The sequence below is a fragment of the Diadema setosum genome, chromosome 16, assembly GCF_964275005.1.
Source record: "Diadema setosum chromosome 16, eeDiaSeto1, whole genome shotgun sequence".
NCBI classification, from domain to species: domain Eukaryota; kingdom Metazoa; phylum Echinodermata; class Echinoidea; order Diadematoida; family Diadematidae; genus Diadema; species Diadema setosum.
Window position 1 is genome coordinate 16948388 of NC_092700.1, and position 23220 is coordinate 16971607.

The 23220-nt window shown below is 39.9% G+C and overlaps 1 protein-coding gene across 1 annotated transcript; it reads right to left on the reverse strand.

The window, feature by feature from the left end:
• Positions 1-764: 764 nt before the first annotated feature.
• On the reverse strand, positions 765-20105 carry LOC140239526 (cathepsin B-like). Its single transcript, XM_072319357.1, has 9 exons — positions 19966-20105; positions 17823-17942; positions 14395-14471; positions 11377-11503; positions 9359-9474; positions 6749-6978; positions 4730-4846; positions 2840-2968; positions 765-1631 (listed from the first exon to the last, which is right to left on the reverse strand). The coding sequence occupies exons 2-9, from the start codon at positions 17934-17936 to the stop codon at positions 1555-1557; spliced, it is 987 nt and encodes a 328-aa protein (XP_072175458.1). The 5' UTR covers positions 17937-17942; positions 19966-20105; the 3' UTR covers positions 765-1554.
• Positions 20106-23220: the final 3115 nt, after the last annotated feature.

Genomic DNA, 23220 nt, shown 5'->3' on the forward strand with positions numbered 1-23220 from the left:
TTGTATGACGAATCTATTTTCAATTTCTCTTTCGAATGACCAGTTGCTACATTACTGTAAAGGCATGACTTTTGCACATAAAACCGTGACAGAAACTCAGAATGTACGAGCAAATCTAGTGTGGGAACACCACTTGATAGTCAATCACCACATAGAATGCAAGCCGTATAATGAGAGGAACAAAAGCACGAAAAACGCTTTCATTGTGCCGCAGGATTAGCACTGATTAGCGATTTATCGATCGGTTTTGGCGGCTTTGTTTGTTGAGCAGAATATGCGAAGTTGGCACCCCGTCGACTGAGCCGGACGTGCGAACGTGGCACATAAAGAGTTAAGGTAACACACACTCACACACACACACACACACACACACATACACACACTCAACTACACACCAAGACATCCAATATCAGAAAGCTGGCATTGGTTGCCGGTCCTTGTCCCTGTCCCTCTCCCTATCCCTAAATTTTGCAAATCAAAAAATATGTGTCTGGAGTCTGCCTAAATACTTCCATGTGATACATCGATTCTTCTTTTGGGCTTTCACAGTAGCTTCGCCATGTTTACGGATAATGCCCTCGACACCATCATCACATTCATAATATTAACATTAACAACGTCTTAATACATGATTTGAGGATGACATATGGACTGGTATCTACAGACTCAGCAGGCCTAGGAAAACAGACTGACTACATATACATCTGATTTTGATAATCATTTATTTTATAAAAATTATTTTTTGATAGAGAAACATTGTGCGATACATCAGATTTTGTGAAACAAGTGAAAATATATTCTACATATACATCACAATGGTATCCTATGGTAACATAGGACTGATAACTTGTGTCCAGTGATAACCATACTAGCATGTACAAAATTACATTACGCTCAAGTTATAGTACTCACCGTTTCTATACCATTTCATTTGGTACATTCCATCACATAGAATCAGTATGATAATGATTTATCTTTCCATCTTTGGTTGAGAATTGCATATTGGGTAACTGCTGTGAATTGATTATGATACATTCCACACATTCATATAATTCTTAATGTCAGATTTATATTTCCCATAATATTCCTTTATATCATACAGGAAAAAAAAATACATTGGTTGAGATGACCGGCACCAGCCTCTTTTAGTTGATGCTAACAAGGCCTTGAAAAAAAAAAATCAAACAAACAAATATTTCAGAAATGTTTACACAGTGTAATATTGTTCATAATTCCTCTTAAAGTCAAAGTTTGGGAGGAGAAAGCCTGAGAGTGATCCATGACTTTGGTGAATAGCACACAGTCATTCTTTTGAGGTATTCTCATAAAAAAAAATAATAACAATAAAAAAAAATAATGGTACAGTGCAGCATTCGTGTTCACATGATTACATAAGAGGGTAGTCTGTGATGAAAGAGAATGCAAACTTGATGCTCAACCCTAATTTTGACGTTTTCATTCCTTTTCAGATGTTACGTAAATCAGGTTTTCTGGAAGTCTTGTGCAAAAGAAAGACCCGTTCATACATATTCAAATGACTAGCTTCTCCGCCTCCTACACCTTGGGCATGCCGAAGTTGATGTCGTTTTCAATTCCGCACTCATTCTGTCCACGCAGGATCTTGAAGAAGCCTGTGGAGGGAACGGAGAATCAAATCACATTACATACCATCCGTTCTTGACCCCCAGGAGCATCGAAAATGACTTGACTGCTCTACCTGTGCATCTGGTTTAATAAAGGAAACTAAAACCCAAAGAGAATTGTGGATTGAGTGAAAGCAACAACATTAGTAGAACACATCAGTGAAAGTTTGAGGAAAATCGGACAACCGATGCAAAAGTTATGAACTTTTAAAGTTTTGGTGTTGGAACCGCTGGATGAGGAGACTACTAGAGGTTTATATGATATATGTGTAAACAACAACATAAAGAAAATATAAAGGGAACTCCACAAAAATTCACTTTTCTCATATAATTAAAGAACACTTGACTGACTGCGTTCAGAAAGCAGGGGTAACAACTGCTACCCTTAACATATGTCAGTTTCAAGTTGATGGAATGTGTAATTTTTATGAAAAATTATTTTTGTGGAATTCCCTTTACATTTTCTTAATATCGTTGTCCACACATGACGCCATCGATTGCCCGATTCTCTTTAAACTTTCATGTGTGTGTTCTACTAATGTTGCTGCTTTCACTCAACCCACATTTCTCCTTGGGTTTGGGTTTCCTTTAGGGACCATCCATGTTCAATTCAATCTATTTTGGACCATTTAAGCCCCAGCCCTGTAGTCCAGTGGGGTCCATCGGAACCACCTGAGCAACTCTGTATCCCCCATCCTTATTTGTTCTCTTATTCAGAGTCTTAAGTTTCAGGAGTTGGTCATCAACCACGAAGACATACACATTCTCTCTATCCATTCACCTAACCAATGTTCTGTGGAATATATAATTCTGTTCTATCTTGCTTCTATAACTCCATCACGATAATTCCTTTTTTTCATATTGAAATTCATACACCTTTGACATGCGCGTATCAACGCATGTTTATTACTTGATGTCTGTTGATGTGCACAATCTGTCAATGATATTTATGCAGAAGGAATCAGCATAAACCACGGTGTAAATCTAAACCACCTTTGTGAATTTGGGCCCTTGGGTTTCAGAAGACAAAAAGTGACACCTTGTCTTCTCAACATCTTGGATCCAAAAAAGGCACGAGTTGACATCTCATAATCATATCCTATCTTTTTGATGGCGGTCAGATCATTCCTTTCTCTGGTATCCCATCTTGTATCTTTTTATCTCTTTTTTTTTTTCTCTCTCTCTCTCTCACATACCTTTATCTCCCCAATCTGGGTTCCAGGAGTTAGCCACCAGCCAGTAGGGGGAACCACTCTCCACCCCCCAGCCTAAGATTTTGATTGCGTGTCCTCCAAGGGATTGCCCAGTGACATGTTGGTAGACACCTGCCAGAAAGAGCAACAACAAAACATATACGATGAAACCAATCATGGTGTCACTATCACAATATTCCTTTGTACCCTGGTGCATTAAAAGATACAATCGAATAAGTCAGAAAATCAAACACAGCTAGATATCAGCCAGTAAGATTTGAGTATTCAGAGGCTTGGTGCATAAAAAGATACAATCAAAACATTTATAAGTTAGATACAGCCAATCAGAATTGAGTATTCAGAGGCTTGTGTTTGATTTTTTTACTTAAATGTTTTATCTCAACTGTTTATGCAACCAGGGCCCTGGTGTATGAACACTTGTTGAGATGAGGAAGATGCAGGGCATTTTTTTATTTGTAACACAGTCATACAGGTAAAAACACATCATCCAAAAAATGAGCTTTTGTCTAACTTTCAGCACCACTAATTTTTGCAGGTTTCTACACAGAAACACATCATATATCCTGATACATAACAGATTTGAGGCCACAGCTACCCTTTTTTTTTTTTAATGTTTCTTGTTGCTGGGAAGCGGTGGAAGAGGGGTTTGACTTGAATGCAAAATCATTTACTAAACTCATGTCCAAAAAATTTTGACCTCTTTACTATGAAACAAGGTGCTATTCCATGGAAGAATACTTCACACAAAACTGATGGTCTGCAATCAATTATACATACAATTGTGTCAACATATCGTCGCTGGGGTGACAAGACCTCGTATCTCAAAAATGTCAAAATTTTTTTTTTTTAGCTTAATGGTCAAATAATGGGTCAAGTGATGTCTTGGCCAAATCCTAACTGTCTTACTCCAAAAATGAAGCCACCATGACATGTCAAAGAGAAGGATTTCCCATTCACTACAGTGCTTTGGCCGCCATGTTTTTTCGCTCTCCTGAACATTTGACAATTTTGAGATACGAGGTTTTGTCACCCCAGCGACGATATGCAAAAGATAAGGGTGAAAAACATGCAAGAGACGGACACCAATGATGTGGGAAGCAAAAGAAGTAGATGCTTTTACATCTCTACACCCAAATAAACCCAACTTATTTAATTATGTAGAATGCCATCACAAAATATGCAAATTTCAGTTCAAATAATTACGCTAAGAAGGAAAATAAAGCTTTATTTTGGCTGATGTCCAAGCATAAATGTCTGTACCATTACTATGTTTAATAAACATCTCAATTTTCCCACTGAATTCACAAAGAATGTCATTTTCTCCTCAATTTTCATTTCCATCCTTACATGCATGCAATTTTTCCCAAAATAGAAGCCTTTTGTTTACATCATTGCAAGGTGTCTTGCCCAAGCAGAGCACATGCTTTAGTGTGCGTATGTAAATCTCCAGTACACACAGCTTCAACCCCAAGTTCGTTGACCTTATATGCCAAAATATGAAAAATCCTTTTAAAAAAACATAAAAATTCTTGGATCACTACCATAAATGCATGAGGTGTTCCCTTGTGTCAATATCAACTTATTATGCCAGTTTCATTTTAATCCATTCACAACTTTTTGAGTTATTTTGCACATGGACAAACAAACCAACGGTAATGAAAACATAACCTCCTCCTTTGGCAGAGGTAATAATTAAGTTGAAAAGGAAAAGCTTGATTTTGGATGATGTCCAAGCATAAATGTCTCAAATGATCAAACTAATCATGACATAAACTTACATTGATCTATGCACCATCTAAATATATTGGGAGGTTCAGATTTTACTGATGATAAGTGAATTAATGACTTTGAATAGCGATTAGGATATCTCACCCGACTTGTAGGTGAGGAAATCCTCATAGACTGTGAAGTCGGCTTCCACTGGACCGTTTGTCATGATCTCGGTCATGATGGCGTCATCCCTGCCGCTCAAGCTGCCAATTGTGTGGGCTGGGATGTGTCAGAGGTTGCCATCGTTGCCGGAGTTGTTTGTGGTAGTGGTGGTGGTATATCACAGTTGTTGATGGAAATGGAAGTAGGAACAGAAGACAATATATTGTGCACTTACACTTCTCTCACTACAAGCATTATCATTACCAGTGGCGGATCCAGAGGGGGGCGAAACCGGTGCACGCTCCCCCTCCCTTTATTTTTCCGTTAAAAACAAAAGAAATAAAAAGAAAAAATTGAATGAAACCTGGAAGTGGCAGCAGAAATATTAGTTGCGCCCCCCCCCCTTTCCAGAATTCCTGGATCTGTCCCTGGTTACCCCCACTTCTGAATATTAACCTGTCCCCTGCAAGAATTTCAAATTCTAATGAAATTTACTTTGCAAAGGATAAAGAAGATTCCCCTATTCAACATGTTAACCCTCCCCTCAAACCTGATACTTCTCTTACAGTATCTTTCCTCTTTGAAAAAAAAACAAAAAACAGTTGCAGAACATTTTATTTTTTCTGCTTGCTTCTGGGGCAACGCTCAAACTGAAACATGTACTGTAAAAGTGGAAATTTTCGCGGTGTTGAAATTTTCGCGCATTTCGCGCAACCAGAAACTAGCGCGAAAATAAAAACACGCGAATATTTTTGCTTGCCATACGTTCCTGTGCGTGATATCTTGATTCCGCGGAATTAAAAACACGCGAAACTCTTCTGACCCGGCCTAGCGCGAAAATATCCACTTTTACAGTATATGGAATAATATGGTGACAAAATATATATCCTGAGATCAAAGCCATGGTTGCATATTCATACATGGACACCAGAGTTGCAGGTTGTCTGTTCAAGTAACCTTTGCTAAGTCCTACTGATTTCTGAAGAAGTGGCATTATAAATTCACTCAATTTCAACAATTCTCCCATAAAATAAATCATGGAAAAAAACAGAAATCTGCCAAGTCTGGATTCAATAAGGAACCTGCAATTTGTAATACCCCATGATAATGACGAGTATTTCCATTGAGTAAAGTAATGTGTTGATAATCAGCCTCAAATGCAGATAGTGAAGGAGTCTTTGCACAAGATATATTGTTGGAATACTCAAAAATGTTGCTCACTGATAGCATATTACCTGAGATTTTATATCCGGAGCTCTTGCTGACTATTTGTGACCCACTACAACAAAAGGATCTGAAAGTGGGGAAGGACGATTTCCTGAAATTGACATGACATTGTTCCCTTACTCTTCTTCTTTATTCTAAATTTGATGTAAGAGACCTGCTTATAAAAGTACTCGATCGCAGAGATATAGATGATTTTATTAGCACATGTCAAGTGGTTTAGGAAATCAGTGTTTCGAAAACAAGGACTTCAAAGTTTTCCTTCCGACGCTATCATGATCACGGAAAGGCAAGAGAGTTTTCACCTCTTGACAGAAGACGGTATGCACCTAGCAACCTCCACGATGTTCATTCAATCTTATCACCAGCGGTCTACGCATGACCAATCAGTAACCAGTGGGCCCACAAGTTCTCGCTGGTGGGCCGCAATGTTGGCCAAAAATAGAATGAAAAAGGAGTATCTGATCTAGCTGAGCCCCCCCCCCCCCCAAAAAAAAAAAAAAAAAAAAATGTAGGAAGGAAAGTGTGCCTTGGGGTGAGAAAGGTTGTGAAGCACAGTTATATACTACTTATGAATACCCTGATAATTACAAATTTCACTCTGAGATGAAAGGGAAAGTCTGTCTGAAAACACCCAAAACTCTCCAATAGAAAGAATCTTAAAAAGATTCCCCAAGTTTCAATTGTGATGAAAATGCCATGATTCTTTTAGTTTTAACTACTGTACATGTACATCTACTTTACCAGAGCCAACCTAAACATGGGGTGAACTTGCATTATGGAAACACTTCTTACCATAGTACTTGTCCTGGTCGTACGGGGTTTCGTATCCCGCTTCACACTTGTGACTGCACTTCGGCGTGGGGCCAGTATCACCGCAGGGTTGCTTTGTGCCATTGACGTGGTGATCACAAGACTTGATGAGATAAGGCTGGCATCCCTGGTGACTTTCATACTGGCCTCCTGTCACAATACCGGTCTCAAGGAAATACTGCCAAGCTGAGGCGGGGTATCCCCCATCACAGCTGTTAAGTGTACGTCAGAGGGGTGAACGGGAGCAGAAAGAGTGAGAGGAGGAAGTGAAGGAGGAGGTGAAGGAGGAGAAGGATGAAGAGGAGGAGTGGAGGAAGGGAGGAGGATGAGGAGTAGCAGGAGGAGGAGAAGTAGCAGGAGGTGGTGGAGTAGCAGGAAGGGAGGGGAAGGAGGGAAGGAGGGAAAGAAGGAGGAGTAGGGGAGGAGGATCAGGAGGAGGGGAAGGAGAGGAGGAGGAGGGGAATAGGAGGAGGAGGAGGAGGAGGAGGAGGAGGAGTGGAGGATGGGAGGAGGATGAAGAGTAGCAGGAGGAGGAGTAGGAGGAGGAGGTGGAGTAGCAGGAAGGGAAGAGGAAGAAGGAAGAGTAGGGGAGGAGGAGCAGGAGGAGGGGAAGGAGAGGAGGAGGGGAATAGGAGGAGGAGGAGAAGGAGGAGGAAGAGGAGGAGTGGAGGATGGGAGGAGGATGAGGAGTAGCAGGAGGAGGAGTAGGAGGAGAAGAGAAGGAAGATGAGGAGGTGGAGAGAGAAGAGAAGGAGGGGATGGGAAGGAGGGAGTGAGGGAGGAGGGGTAGGGGAGGAGGAGGACCAGGAGAGGAGGAGGAGGGGAAATAGGAGGAGGAGAGGAGGAGGATATGGAAGATGAGGAGGAGGAGGAGATGGAGATGGAGGAGGTTGAGGAGGAGAAGGAGGAGGAGGAGGAGGAGGAGGAGAAATAGGGAGATGAGGAGGAAGAGAAGGAGGAGGAGAAGGGAGGAGGGGGACAAGGGCATGAGGAGGAGGAGGATGAAGGAAAAGGAGGAGAGGGAGGGGGGAAGAGGAGGAAGAGGATGAGGTGGACAAGGAGCAGAATGAGGAGGAAGAGAAAAAGGAGGTGATGCATGGAATGACAATGAGAAAAATGACAAAGGGAAAGTTAAGGGTCAGGAGATGAAGTGGAAAGATGAATATCAGAATGTGAGGATGAAGTGCATGGAAGAAAAAAGGTGAGGTGATGGAGGAGGGGACAAAAAAATGACAAAATGGAAAAAAAGTAATAAAAAAACATAAAAATGAGATTGAAAAGGAAAAAAAAAATTTTGGAGAACAGCTCCTTCAGGAGACAGTCATGATCTTTAGGACTCTGCTACAATTCAATCTCTGTCCAAAAACTGGTTGACTCATTCACTTTCTTGCATGATAGTAGGTGGTATATGTATTAAATTTTGCATCAAATTTTCGTTATGCTCAAGTTGGTAAAACGATTTTGATAGTAAACACAGTACTTTAAGTTTCACTGTAAATCAGATAATTACGAAATTATTTATTTTCAAAACACAGAAATATTGTTCACAATCACATATGTGGCTTAGCTGAAGCAATGTTAACTCAACTCGTCATAATTTCCTCTGCTTAAGAATTCAAAAAGCGGAAATTGTTTCATTCAGATCTTTACATTTCCACTGATTAAGCAATGCAATGTCTTTTTTTTTTCCTTCAAAAAGTGGCATAATAATAGCCACGAGAGAAGTGAGAAAAAAAAGAAGAGAATTTACTACATTCCTAGGTAAACATGACAAGACAGTTGGGAAGTGATGATAGAATTGCCTAATCTGGTATTTCATTCGGCATTAACCTGTTGAGATGGACTGATTTTGCTACAATATGCATTTCCCATAAACATCTGCCCGAGTATACTCACGACTCGTCCTCAACGGGTTTAATATACTATTACCTGTCTCAGACATCTACAGAGGTCATTTAACAAACTTTTGTTAGCAGTGAAAATGGGAGGGATATATCCCATGTACTTTCTTTATAGTTTCAATATGAAATAACTCTCTTACGCTTGCTATATGCACGAACTCTTGCTAGAAGTGCAAAACACAACATAGTGTATCTGTCTATGCATTCTCTTGACAATGAATTTACCTAGATAATAACATGAAGAAACTGCTACATTTAATTGTTAACACTTGCAAGTTCTCTTCAGATTTCAATAAAAATAATGATATGAACTGCCCACTTTAGGGAGACAGGGGCGGCGCAGCCGTGGGGGCACACTTTTTGTGCACCATACAAAGGAATACATAAGGTGTCATCACTTTGGGCCCCCACACTTTTTTTAATCCGGAAGTACGTAAGAGGCACTACAATGGGAGGGGAGAGATGAGCTGAGGACCTTTTTTTTTTTTTTTTTTTTGCTTGTTAGCTCATGAAACCCGGAAGTGGGCCCCCACACTTTTGAAAACAGTGCGCCGGCCCTGGGAGACACTTGCCCTTTGACTCAGACAATACAATTCTAATTCAAGCAATAAATGTATCCTTCTCAAGATCAGTCCATATTATATCATTATTCTCTATTTTCTGTGGAGATATAGATGTATTATTAACCTACCCAAAACCACATGAGCTGCAGCAGGTCATCAAATTCTCAGCCGAGATGTTCACAATGGTAGCTCCATTTGAAGCAATGCAGATTCGGTCTGACATAGCCTCTACAGCACCAAATGCCTGGTAGACAGAGAAGGGGCAAATCCAACACCCTCAGTTGGGCATAAAATAGGATCCACCAACAGTGGCACCATAGATAAGTTTCAGTTAACCAGTTGAGGACGGGCTAATTTTGCTACAACACGCATTTCCCATAGACATCTCCCCGTATAACTTCGTATAACTTCTACAAATTTCTGTTAAGGTGGACATAATAGTCAGCAAAGTTACAGAGGAATGCCACACTTTGCTTCGATATAAATTGTATGGCAAATCTATTTTCAGTTTGTCTTTTGAACGACCAGTTGCTAAATTACTGTAAAGGCATGACTTTTGCACATAAAACCGTTACAGAAACTTACAATGTACACGTAAATCTAGTCGGGAACACCGCTTGATAGTCAATCACCACATAGAATGCAAGCCGTATGTGAGAGGAACAAAAAGCGCAAGAAACGCTTTCATTGTACCGCGGGATTAGCGATTTATCAATCGGTTTTGGCGGCTTTGTTTGTTGAGCAGAATATGCAAAGTTGGCACGGCGTCAACTGAGTCGGATGTGCGAACGTGGCACATAAAGAGTTAAGGGGGGGGGGGGAGGAGGGGTTGCCCCCCATGACAATTATTTTCGCAAATCGGCCGAGAAGCCCAAGGAAAAAAAAACAGATCTTCACATTTTTTGCGGCCATTCTTCTCCCCAAATTGGCTGACAAGCAGGCAAGCACAAAAATAAAATAAAATAAAATGAAAAAAAAAAACTTTTTTTTGTGGAGGGGGTTATAAGGGAGGGTTTAAAGCTTCTAATGCCCCCCCCCCTTTCTGCCACTGACTGTATCATCCTTTCATTTCGATGATGTCCCTGCTTACTAGGCTAATACTATCTACCCAAAGACCTTATAGGCGTGCACCGAAATGACCAAAACATCAATGCCATCTGCAATCTTCCTGTTGACGGAATTGGCGCAACCCTGTATTCAAGTATAGGAGCAGGCAGGTGACATCTGTTTCCCTCAAACCTATCCCCTTCATTTCCAGAAGTCACTCACTAAAGTAGCTGACAGTTTTCGGGAGCAAATATCCAACTAGGCAGCACTCCATTAAAATCAGAATAACAACAATATCATCATTGATAGGATCACAATTTCACAATCTTCAGGTCCTGAGTTTGAGGCTCCTGGCAGTAGTGGTGGTGCTGTTTTGAGAATCAGATTAGCTGCAAAACTAAGGTCTGACTGAGCAGGGGAAAAAAATGTTGATAAGACATGTAATTTTGACTGTCTTGACCCAATGAGAACAGACTTTGCTACATATGCATTTCCCATAGACACCTGCATGAGAGTATGCTTGGGGCTCAATCCTCAACAGGTTAATATATTATTTTCAATTTGTGAGCTGGATCCTTGTAAGTGCATGAGCAGATTTGCACCTGTTCATCAGCCAAAACACCCGTTTTAAATACCTGCTTTCATAACCAGATGTTTTTATCAAGTTTTGCTTGTAAAGCAGGTATGCGATATCAACACATTGCATTGACATGCATTTTAAGTGTTTTTCTAGAAAACTTATCTGGTCATAGATATCCCTTTTTTGGCAAAACAAAAATAAAAGCATGGAAGATTGTGTCCATGTCATGTGACTATAGGAGCTCATATCACATGACACGTTTCACGCTATCCTGGTTTTGACCTCTTTTACTGAGGCTGCTGTATGAACAAGTTCTTCTTGTAAGGTTTAATGTCAAAGACTTCGGCAAAAATGTGGGCTGGAGAAATAACTCTTAAAGTACAAGATAAGCTCTGTGCTTTTGGGCAAAGAACAGCATCATATAGGCCAGATTATGACCAAAGGTTGTGTATACATTTGTTTATGGGTATCTTTGTTTGTCTTCATCATGCCTCAGATCATATCGCCATGGTAACCTACCCAGCAGGATCCACACGCCCCTTGGTCGCGGATGTCCCCAATGGTCGTGCATTTCGGCCACTGCTCGCGGGCATCAAAGTTAGTCGGGAGGTCACCGATGATTTTGGGGTTTTCAACTGCAGGCAGTCTACAATAAAGGGATAGTTAATTGCATATTATACAACACATGTATGGAATCTTGCCATCTGATTGGATGAATGCGGGTCACATGACATTCAGAGGAATCAGCTATCCAACGCTCACTCTCAATGGCAGTGCAATAGTCGACTATTGAACGGTACAAGCGAGCCGGCAGTGCAATAGACCCTAGGACACACTGAACTTGTGTATTGTACGCTAGCTAGCTGGCATTGATGGTATACGCGCACCCGTAGGGTTTGCACCCGTAGGGTTTGCGCTGCGCCAGCACGCAACCGGTTCACCACCACCGTACCAGTTCCACCGTTAACACGCACGGCCATGCCACTACGTTATCATGGCTACAAACCTACTGTACCTCTTCTCACCCGAGCTTTGTTCTCGTCTCTGATGAGGATCTCCGCTCATTGCTAATCATGAGTGAAGTGCAGCAGCAAATACTAAGAAAGTGGTCAAATACAGTATGCTTTAAATAGTGGTAAGCAAACTCTCTAGCCCTATAGGGTTTAGTTAGGCCTAGACCTTTTTTCAAGACCTACAACAGATCGAGCCATCCAGTGGCAGTACGCTACGTATAGCTATAGTGATTAGTAGGCATAAACGTTTAGTAGGACTAGGAGTAGGCTTTCGCATAGTTCTCGACCTACTTATTTAGGGTTAAAGCATATCTATCTTGGTCTAGACTCTAGACCATGCCTAAATATTTCGATATCATGTGTTGTATAAAACAAATATTCAATGTTTATGATTCGTGCGACGGTACCGAATATTACATTCGGTGCAAGTTTAACCGTTCTATTCAACTCCGCTTCGCGTCGTTGAATAGAACGGTTAAACTTGCACGCTCATGTAATATTCGGAACCATCGCACTCATAAACATTGAATATTTGTATAATATTTACTCAGATAGATGATGTGTGCACGCTATAATTGTCTGTTACATGTATGCACACTTAGACCTACTAGTACTTTCACACAATTTAGTATGTACTACAATGTACACTGTATATTGTTGTCAGCTCGGCAGAAGGGCCCCAAGGCTTGCTTGCTCAAAAAAAATTAGCAGAAATTATAGTGATATATACGACTCATATGAAAGAGCTTTCAAAACTTGTCAAATTGTGTCACAAATCAAAATTTGATTTGGGGGTCCAATTTCATGCTAGGGCCCTTCTGCCAAGCAGGGAATGACATCTAAAATGAAGAACGTTGAGTTCTGTCATGTATCCATGTTGTGTGTGATATTCACATGGACAGAGAATTTGACTGCTGTTGTTACAACTTGCCAGGATATTCCCTATTTTATCTTTGTTGTTGCTGTTGTTGATACAGGTAATTCATTGTTTTTAAGTTCTAGCACATGATATAGAATACCTATTAAAGTGTGATGTCATAGCCATTCATCACCATGGAAACTGATTTTAAACAAACCCACATAAAAGATAATGTACATTTTGTAGTCCAACTACACGTATCTGTGAACATAATGGTTGCTAACCATGCTCCTACTCATTTCCAATCAATGCCACTGCCTGAAGCCTTGTGCAATCAGGATATCCTGTTCAGAACCAGCACAGACTGACGCTGTATCAGGTACCGAGGTTAACAAAAGACTGTGACATCATCACTTACATTATGTAGGTACTCAGTAGAGCCAGTATGGATATTTATAGACCGATTCAGGTTCGTTGAGTGCAGCAGACAATTTGTGGCACTGGGCGCAGCCATGAGCTCATTTTGAGGTGTCTTAGCCGACCCCCCTCCTCTCCCCCACCCCCAGGCAACATGTTTATCGCGCACTTGTAACAAAGGTTCGCGCACTAAGCAAGCATTCGCGCACTCAGTACGAGACGCCCATTGGCTTAAACAAACCATGCATCAGTTTTTCATTCCGTGCACGTGAGAAGGGTGGGGAGAGAGGAGGGGGGGTCGGCTGAGACACCGCAGTGATGGTGCTACCCATGCCAAAAATACACATAGCGCATCACAGAATCGGTCTATATCTTTAGCATGTCATTGTTCAGACATATATCAGAACAACTTTACAGCCAGCTCATGTGCATGCATGCACATTCACACGCTCTCATATGTTGCATGTGATTTTAAAAAAAGACGTCCACTGTGCACTCACTCACAAGTTGACAGAACTTGTCTGCCCCTCCCCCATCAAGCACGTCACAATCGTGTTCACAAAACAGTCATGTGACAAATCACAAGACTAAAATAAATAGCCTGGATTTATGACATCTACGGATGATTTCAGACTTTGATCTCGTAAAAGACCAAACCACATGACCTGGGTATTGATCATATTGACAATGGGGAGAAATGCAGGTGACATACAAACTGTGGAACTGTCATATCCTGTTTTATAATACATGTATTTTCCAGCAATCTCATCCTACAGTCAACCACAGAAATTCATTCATGTCTATAACAGCATTCTCATCCCACAGCCTACCACAGAAATCCATGTTTACAGGTGCAATATCCTGGTAATTCAGCAGTCACATCCCATACCGTCGTCAACAAAAGAAAACAATTGTGGGGGAGTATGAACAATGCATGATTATTGGCAGACTAGTCTCAGGTCAAGTCTTTTGCCAGTCAAGATTTCATCCACTTAAATTGTTATGTGTACAGCAGATAAAATACCCTCAACCCCATTGTTTGTGGTTTATACTATAAGAATCCTGACATTTGTGTCCAAATAAGGATTTCAAACCATGGTACTGTAGTCCTTGCACAGCAAACCTACAAATGGAAAATGAACTCACACCTTAGACTGGAGGGCTAATTTGGCATGGAAAATTGAGAAAAAAAAAATAAATCCTAGGGAAAAAGCAACAAAAATGCCATGTTTAGCTCTATACGTGTACCTTCGACGTGGGTGCCTGAAAGTCCCAAGCATCTGACGGACATCATCGAGCTTCCATCCCCGAAAGTTGGTGTGGGCCTGATGCAGAAATGTGACACTCATACTCATCAATTGTGCAATCAAAATTTATACAACAAAATAGACAAAAAACAAAACAAAACAAAACAAAACAAACAATGCTAATCATGTGATTCATTTCTGACATGTGGATGACATGAATAATAGTTTGAGTTCAAAACAAACCTCAAGGACTTTTGAGACTGTCACCAGCATCTACAATACAATAATAGCAAGAGGAGAAGAATCTGATGACACCTTCAAACAATGTGCAGACGAGAGTCTCACTTTCGGTAAATCAGTGACAGTGAAAAATGATATTCTTAACCTGCTCCATACTGAATTCTGAAATCCTCATACTGTAGGCTTAAAACACAAGATGACCAGGTTCCTATATGGAACGGGCTAACACTGTTAAAGGCATAATTTACCATTTGCAGATGAAACAAAAACCCAGCATTAGTGCTTTAAAATAGTTCTAAAATGTGAGTTAGGGATAGAAACAACCACTGCAAAAATCTGAATCCGTATCATCGATGTTAAGTATTGTTAAATGCACAAAATGTGAACAACAGTTATAATAAAAATGCTTCCAGACTAAACCGTCTACAGTTATGGTTTATTGAGAAAAATACCTACAGTGTATATCTCCTTATATCTTAGGCTTTATTGTGAAAATTTTATATGGTAGGATGTTTTGTGATACAACAGACCTACACTTAGACATGCATCAAATGTGATATCTTGAAAAATTTTAAATCACTGCTCCCACAGGTAAACAAGACCTTTAATGGCTTCCCGAGTCAGATACTTTCATGAAAACAAAAATTTCAATTCAATATTTGTTTCCATTAAGCAAAGAATTAACTCCTTACATAAAAGCACTTCCCCAAATCACAGTGTGATGATTCTACAGAACTTGCAATTTGCAACTTTAGGAACATGAAAAAGAATACTTTATTTTGTTCATCCTTTTTCTTTACCAAGTCTCATTAATCATAAACTCTTCTCTTGAGGCTAACACTTTTATTTGGAAGAAAGAGGTTCCATGACATACTTTGCTCCTGCAACAATTGCTCCCATGAAATATCTAAATATCTAACAGCCAAATATACATTCTACCCACAAACATAACCCTTATCCGAATCCTAATCCTCACATTGAACTATCACCTAAAACCCTATCACAACTCTAACCGTAACCCTAAGCCCTTGGAGAAAATAAGACCCACAATTGTTGCAGGAGTAAATGTTGTGTCACTGAAGAAAGATACACTTTTACATTAAAAGTGCACAATGCACATCCAGATTCAGGTTGACTCTCACAGGCCGACTTCTCCTCTTCTACTTTGCATTGATAAGGTGCTGAGACAAATATCGGAAATAATGTTTTGAAAACACATGAAACTTTAAAATTCCATGATAGCCTTACATTGTGTGTCCATCTAAAGGAACTGCCAGTGTTCTGTTTTTATGCTTTTACTCTTTTGATCAAAGTCAACTACAACATATTGACATGACATTTTAATTCAGTTTGAACTGACTTTTCCTTATTTAAATGACCAAAAACAACATACAAGTGTGTGTAGAGTGAGGGCTACTTGTAACTCTTACACTCAAGTGTCCAACAGAACAAAGTCTCAAAATTTAAAAGCATGTATTGCAGCATACATATGTTGCACAAAAATGTTTAAAACCACTGAAAATGCAATAATTTATATGTATAGCATAGCTATGGAGCAGAATGGAGATGAATGACTCAATGAGATTGGAACCTTTAACGAGTGCCTCTTGTGGCCACTAATAAACTTTAATGGGATGGTATAGTTTTGGTTGAGACCTGGCTTCAGGTTTCTAACTTTTTTTTTCTTTTTTTTTGTGAGCTAATGAGAAACCTCTTAAGAAATATCAAAAAGAGCATGTAATTCCAAGAGGAATTAAATATTTATTTGAGGAAAATTGGTTTTTAAATGGTCAAGATATCCAAAATAAAATGATCCTAATAAAGGGTTGGACTCACCTTTAATAGGATTGTTTTGTTTTACTTTGTTTTTGGATATCTCGGCCATTTTAAAACCGATTTCCATCATTTAGAATCAACTTTGAATTCCTCTCAAAATAGTATGCTCTACAACATTTCATTTTAAAGCCCAAAGAAAGTTCCGGTACGCCTGCAAAAGTTGTCAAATTTTGCTCCAAAATGTGAACGTGTGCCTAGGAAATGTGCGGAATAACGCTGTAATAACAAGATATTCGATGGGTAACGACGAAAATGGGAAATATTAACCAAAAACGTTCAGTCTCAGAACTTACCCGAACGGGGTCAGGCTAGACTCGGACTCGGGGATAACTCGGTCTCGCTGTGCTTGGCGGCGGGATGAGTTGCACTGGTTGTCCCTCTGGATTGTACAGCGTTGTACTATGCATATGGGAGCGGCCTGTATAAACTACATTGTAGCGTTCTGGCTACTCGCAGTAATGGTCCGAGTTGTTACAACGCGCGCATCAAAAACCTCTTTGGCGCGCATGCAAAATTAGTGTGCGCCTCAAGCACCTCTAAAAGCAATCAAAAACGCTTGATAAACAACAACAAAAACTTCAAAGACCGCGCGTCTCAGCAACTGAGGTGATGTGCGTATTTAGGCTTGAGGACCGCGCGCTGTCCATTTGTTTTGTACAGGATTAGCACGCACTTTCCCGTCTGCTCAGTAAGGCCTCGTTTGGTACCCGTAGTATTACAGAGTACTGATGAACATGGCGATCACGAACTGTGTGTAAATTGTCTGAAATAGGGTCGAGTTTTCCCTGAGACTGAGTTAGTCTGGAGCCTTCTGGAATAAAAGTCGGTCTACCGACTTTTATTATTTTTCTCAAAATACTCCAAAACGACTCATCATTCCGGCAAACCGCGTCAGCCAGGTAAGTTTCTTTGTAGACTCTTTCGATATATTGCAAGCAAATATGAAATGGTGTCAGACGGGTTCTCAGGCCCTTACCAGAACTTAGTTTTCACTTTAAGTGGTTTCTCAGTGTCTCACAAAAAAAGTTAAAAGCACAATCCTCATCCCCACCATACTATACCATCCCTTTAGTTTAACACAAGGCTATCCAACTCAAAAAACAAACAAACAAACAAAAATGCTCCCCTGGTTAATGTATGAGCTGAAATTTTCGCGGTGGTTTTATTTTCGCGAATTTCGCGAATCGCCTTTGAACCGCAAAAATAACAATGCGCAAATAACTAAGTTCAGTTAGACCCTGGAAACCACGAAATTAACAGCACGCGAAATTGTCCTCCAAGTAGCAATTTGCGAAAATATCTGTACGCAAAAATTTCAGCTCGTACAGTAGTACCCAGTAAACATGTATATACCTTCCATGTTGTGTGCATGTTGTTGACTTCAAAGGCAATCTTCCCCTGAAGAATCTCCAGGTCAGTCGCCGCCAGACTTACAGCCAGCAGGCTGGCTAGGATCAGCAGCTTCATGGTGAGCTAGGTAAGTTGGTAAAGAACAACATTTTTTGTAACTAGAAACGCACTCTGAGAGCGCACACCTCCGCCAAGCAGCTACTTTCCACCAATGATCTTGCTCTTCCATAGAGGTCAGTGATTTCCACCCATAATAATATGCATGCTGAAAAATTGCCCAATTTCCCAATATAGAAGCCTTTGTTACATCATAAACCCTCAGCTGCGCAGCGCGCCTCGCCCTAGCAGAAACTAGAGCACACACTTTAGTGTGCATTTGAAAACCTCACATAAAAAATGTGCAGCTTGAACTCCCAAATTCATTGACCCTGTACCTGGCAAAATATCAAAAATCCTTCATAAAATCCATAAAAATTTCCGGATCACTACCAAAATTAAGTCATCTCTTCGTTGTTTAATTCTCAACCTTTTTCATCCAAATCCGTGCACAACTTTTTGAGTTATTTTGCACATGGACAAGCAAGCAAACAAATGGTAATAAAGTAAAAACATGACCACCTCCCTTGGTGGAGGTAATTGATAAAAATCATCACCACTCTAACTGTTACTTAGAACATACATGCCTCATGACCCAGCATGTCTGAATTTAATGGTGTGTGTGTGTGTGTGCATGTACTTTTGCCACACAATATCAACCATTTACTTCAATAAAAACTAGATTAACTTTATTGAGAACTGCGTTGGATATGTCTCGAGTCGAAAGGCACCAGGATAATCCCGATCCTACAATTGAGGGTATCGCCAATACGTAGGTGCCGTGCGCAGAGCAGCGTTTTAGATGCAGTATGAGATAGCTCATGGGACAAACTTGCCCCGGTTTTGGCTGCACATGCACTTACATCATGCTATGTCTTTATAAAGAGGTATTTTTTGTTGAAGGTTTCTTCGCTTTCCATCATGTGACCAGCACATTGAAGCCTTGCAGTAGTGAACCATGACTCTAGTGACCGCAAATCAGTAAAGCTTAGACACTTTCAACTCTTTTAAGCTGAATTATAGCCAAGAAAAAAAAAGGGCTAACAACGGAAAAGCAGAAAAAGAACTCCACTAAATCGTATGGGAACTGGGACTCGCGCGAGACAACCGGAAGCAAACAAGGGACCAAGGAATTCCACAGTGCATCTGTGACAGGTCATTGGCGATAGCGAGAATTTCCACTATCGATTATTCAAATGCTCATCATGGCACCCCTATTTGATTTCTTAACCCTTGCAGTGCACATTTCCTCTACAAGAATAAAATCCACACCTTTCAAATTCAAAGCAAAATCTCATATTCAAATACTAGCTAGAGCGAGGTCTATAGAATCTAGATTCATGATTAAAAATCACGAAATATAAACCTTTATTCTTTGTTCTTTATGCTGTCCAAGAATGGTCACTCATACGTAGGACAAATGTAGGAATTCTCAGAAAAAAAAGAAAACACACTCGACTGTATAACGAGTCACTTGGATCATTTGGATGAGCACAAGTAAATGTGCTGTCCTATCATAGACCATAAACCACTCGGCACTGGCAGAAAAAATCCGTCTGCCGGAGGAATCTTTTACTTTTCGGCCCTCCTCCGCAGGAAGTGAAGAGAAGCCAGACGTAATAATGTTAACTAGTACAATATCACATACATTGTATCTCCAACGACAAGATGCATGATACAGACCGATCTAGTTTCGGTGCTGGACATAAGTGTCTCCACTCAAATAAACAACGTAGAGTAGACACAAAAAATGAGGGATCTAACGTACAAGTTGTACCGGTAGTTTTAGGTTCTACAGTACCTACATGCACAGCCCTGTCGCTGTACACAAGTTAAGTCGCGACAGCGCTAGCGCACGGCGTCTGGTCGGGCTATCACTATCAGTACCCGGCCGATTAACTCACGCAGCCGCTGTCGCGAAGCGACCGCTCGCACAGCGGTCTGGTCAGGCTACCTGCCGATATGCATCGACCGTTTCTATCTCTGTGTAGGCTCACATGCATACAAGTGTGTAGTAGGGTAGGAAACAGTGATTATTAAATAGGCCTACCTAATTTACAATGTCCAGCGAAGTCCCTTCAGTTAGAAACGACTCAGAGCTCAAGCCTCAGGTGCATGCACTCTCAGTAGGTTGGTGGTGATTGAATGAGATGAACTAGCCGGTCGAGGACATAAATGCGGCCTCGTAATACAATGCGCTCGCCGGTCAATGGACACGACAACGTCAAGACCACAAAGCTACACTATCACGTGACAAACGTTTACTCAAGTCATGTGAATCGTCCTCATGTGACTCCAATATTCTACGCTCAAGGCTTTTTTTTTTTTTTTTTTACTGTATCATTCTCAAGGGGAAATGACAATAAAAAAAAATACATATAAGAGAGGACCATGTCAGTAGTAAGTAGTAGAAAACAAGTAAGAAAAACCATGATAAAACATAGAAACTAGCGTGTAAAACTGCATACAGGTCCCAAAATTCATGGGCGTGAAAACTACTGGATGTCTACTATATGTATAGGCCTACATTATATTCATTATCATATACTCTATGAATATCTATTATTTTGTGTATCATTCCGTATGGTTACTTTATGAGTAATTGGAGGATTTCTCCATATAACAATGCGATTTTTATCTCAGTGGATCTCACCTCGTCAAAACAAAGAAAGAAACAAAACAAAACAAACCAAAGCCAGACAAAAGCGGACCTCAGAAATTAACTATCTCTGTACTGATTGCACAAGAATCACTTCCCCTCTGCCCCCCCCCCGCCTTTCTCTACTTCCGCTCTCTTTATTTCTATATATACCTGTCACAAATATTTATGGTGATGGCATGCACGGAGAGTGCTCTCAAAGTGCAATTCCGCACATGTTCGAGCTGACTTTTATAAACAGAGCAAAATTAGACAAAAAGTGTGGAAACAGTTTCATAATATTTTTTAAGTCGGACAAAGTTACAAAGTTATGCAAATTTATAGTTTCATACTATATATCAGCAATGGTGGTATTTATTGATGTATAGGACCTAGAGGCGATGACGTCATCACATCAAAACTTTCACACTATAGTATAGTTTGCACACGCACACACACACACACACACACACACAACACACAACACACACACACACACAACATTATTATGAGGAAATCTCTCGCATTCTGTTGGTCTGATATTGCTAAACCTAAATCTCTTAAAGCCAACCTGAAAATAATATGGAATTTAATCTAAAAGATCGAGTGCTCAGTAGGTACCTACCGCATGCCCCCTAGCTCCACCATGCACCGTCTTTATTGTCTGATGTCATTAGAAATAACACTGTTCTCACAGGGTTACCCATGGGAAAATATATCATCAATGATGTTCAACAGACCGCACGTACTATATACATGTTTGCACTCCCAAAACGAATGCGAAGTGAAATACATAATTCAAGGATCCGTGCTGTTCAAGTCGAACGTAATTTCAACACAATAACCAGACCTGATTCATTTCATTTCATTTATTCATTTCAGCACGGCACACGATTCAACCAGACGGCTGCTCTTCCTCATGTCCGTGCATCACGAGGTAAAAATGACATACTTATTTCTTATTATACACATGTACATGAAACATATATACAACATACAATAACTTAGATGAAACAAATCAGAGCAAAAGTAAATAACAAAAAAAAAACACATTTACAGAAAAAAAGAATATCTACTCAGTTTACTTGAGAGCAAAATGGGGGAGGGGTACAATATCATTGTGGTGTCAGATACAAATTTAAACTCCGTCTATAACCGCTTAAAAATTGTTTGCTGTTTTACGCATGTTGGCAATGTATCTCATAATTTGGACCTTGATATCTGAAACTCCTTTGCCTAAAGCAGGTTTTGATATAATTATGGTAACTTGAATATCGTTGTTGTATTCCTTAAATCATAATCAAAAATGGTCAACTCCAACATTTCACTTATATATTTAGGGGTTAAATAATAAGCGACTTTTTACATTGTGCACAACATATGTTTGTTTCTTCTCATCTCAAGTGTGTCAACATTAATTTGTGAGTATAACAAGTTAGTTGGATATCTCGAATTTACCTGCAACACTGCTCTTAGAGAACGATTCTAGAGAATTTGAAGACGCTGAATATAACTATGTTTGATATTTGACCATAATCATAACGTCACAATAATCAAAATTACTTTGAACGATGGATCTATGAAATATAAAAGCCGTTTCAACTGATATGAATTGTCTTTATTCTCTTCAATACAAATTTCTGACAGTGCGTTTACACAAAATAATGTTCACTGTCATGTATGATGTCTCCAGTCTAGTGACTGATCAATATACACACCAAGATATTTCCATACTTCAGAACTTGAGTTCTTCTGGGGGGCATTTCATGAAGGAACTTGTCGGATAAAATATCTGACAAGTCAATTATATCCGACAAGTTTTGAGAAATTCTTTAGTCTGATTGGCTGATTTCTCTGAACTTGTCGGATATAATTGACTTGTCGGACATTTTATCCGACAAGTTCCTTCATGAAACGCCCCCTGAATCACTGTCAATGCAGAAGTTATCAGAAAAAAAAAATGTTTCATTTATTCATGCAAAGATTTTACACAACAGAGTTTTACTGATATACATTATACTGTCAAATGTGTCATGTAAATCAAAGATTTTCAAATTTGCTGAAGCATGTTAAGATTGCGTTTACCAATCAAAATAGCCCCATACGAGCTTTTGCGATACGAATACATTTCAAAATGAAAAGCAACGATAAAAGCACTAGCTTACGCAGTTATGTTGCAGCCGATCCTGCTGGAGAGAACATAGTATCCCCAAGTGAAACATAATGTGAAACACAGTGTGAACACATTGTGAAAATGCAGTGTGAAATCTCCTCACACTATAGCTGTTAAATTCGAGCGTTTTAACAGTGTGAACACAATGGGAATCGTCAATATTCACGGTGTGAATGATTAATTCACGATTTGAAGCAGAACATTGCTATGTGAATACCCTGTGAAAAACCACATGACAGCGGGAACTAATCTTCACACTGTTCAATTCTAGCGTGTTTTTTTTTTTCACAAAGTCGACTGTGTGAACACAGTGTAAACACACTATGGGATACTGTGTTCCTTCCAGCAGGAGATTTGATTTGATTTGATTTGATTTGATTTGATTTATTTCTGCTTAATTCCGTTACATCAGATATGATTATGTAAACGTCATTTATGACAAACAATATATCGACACATAGTTTTTAGTACAATTATACAAGACAAATACAAAC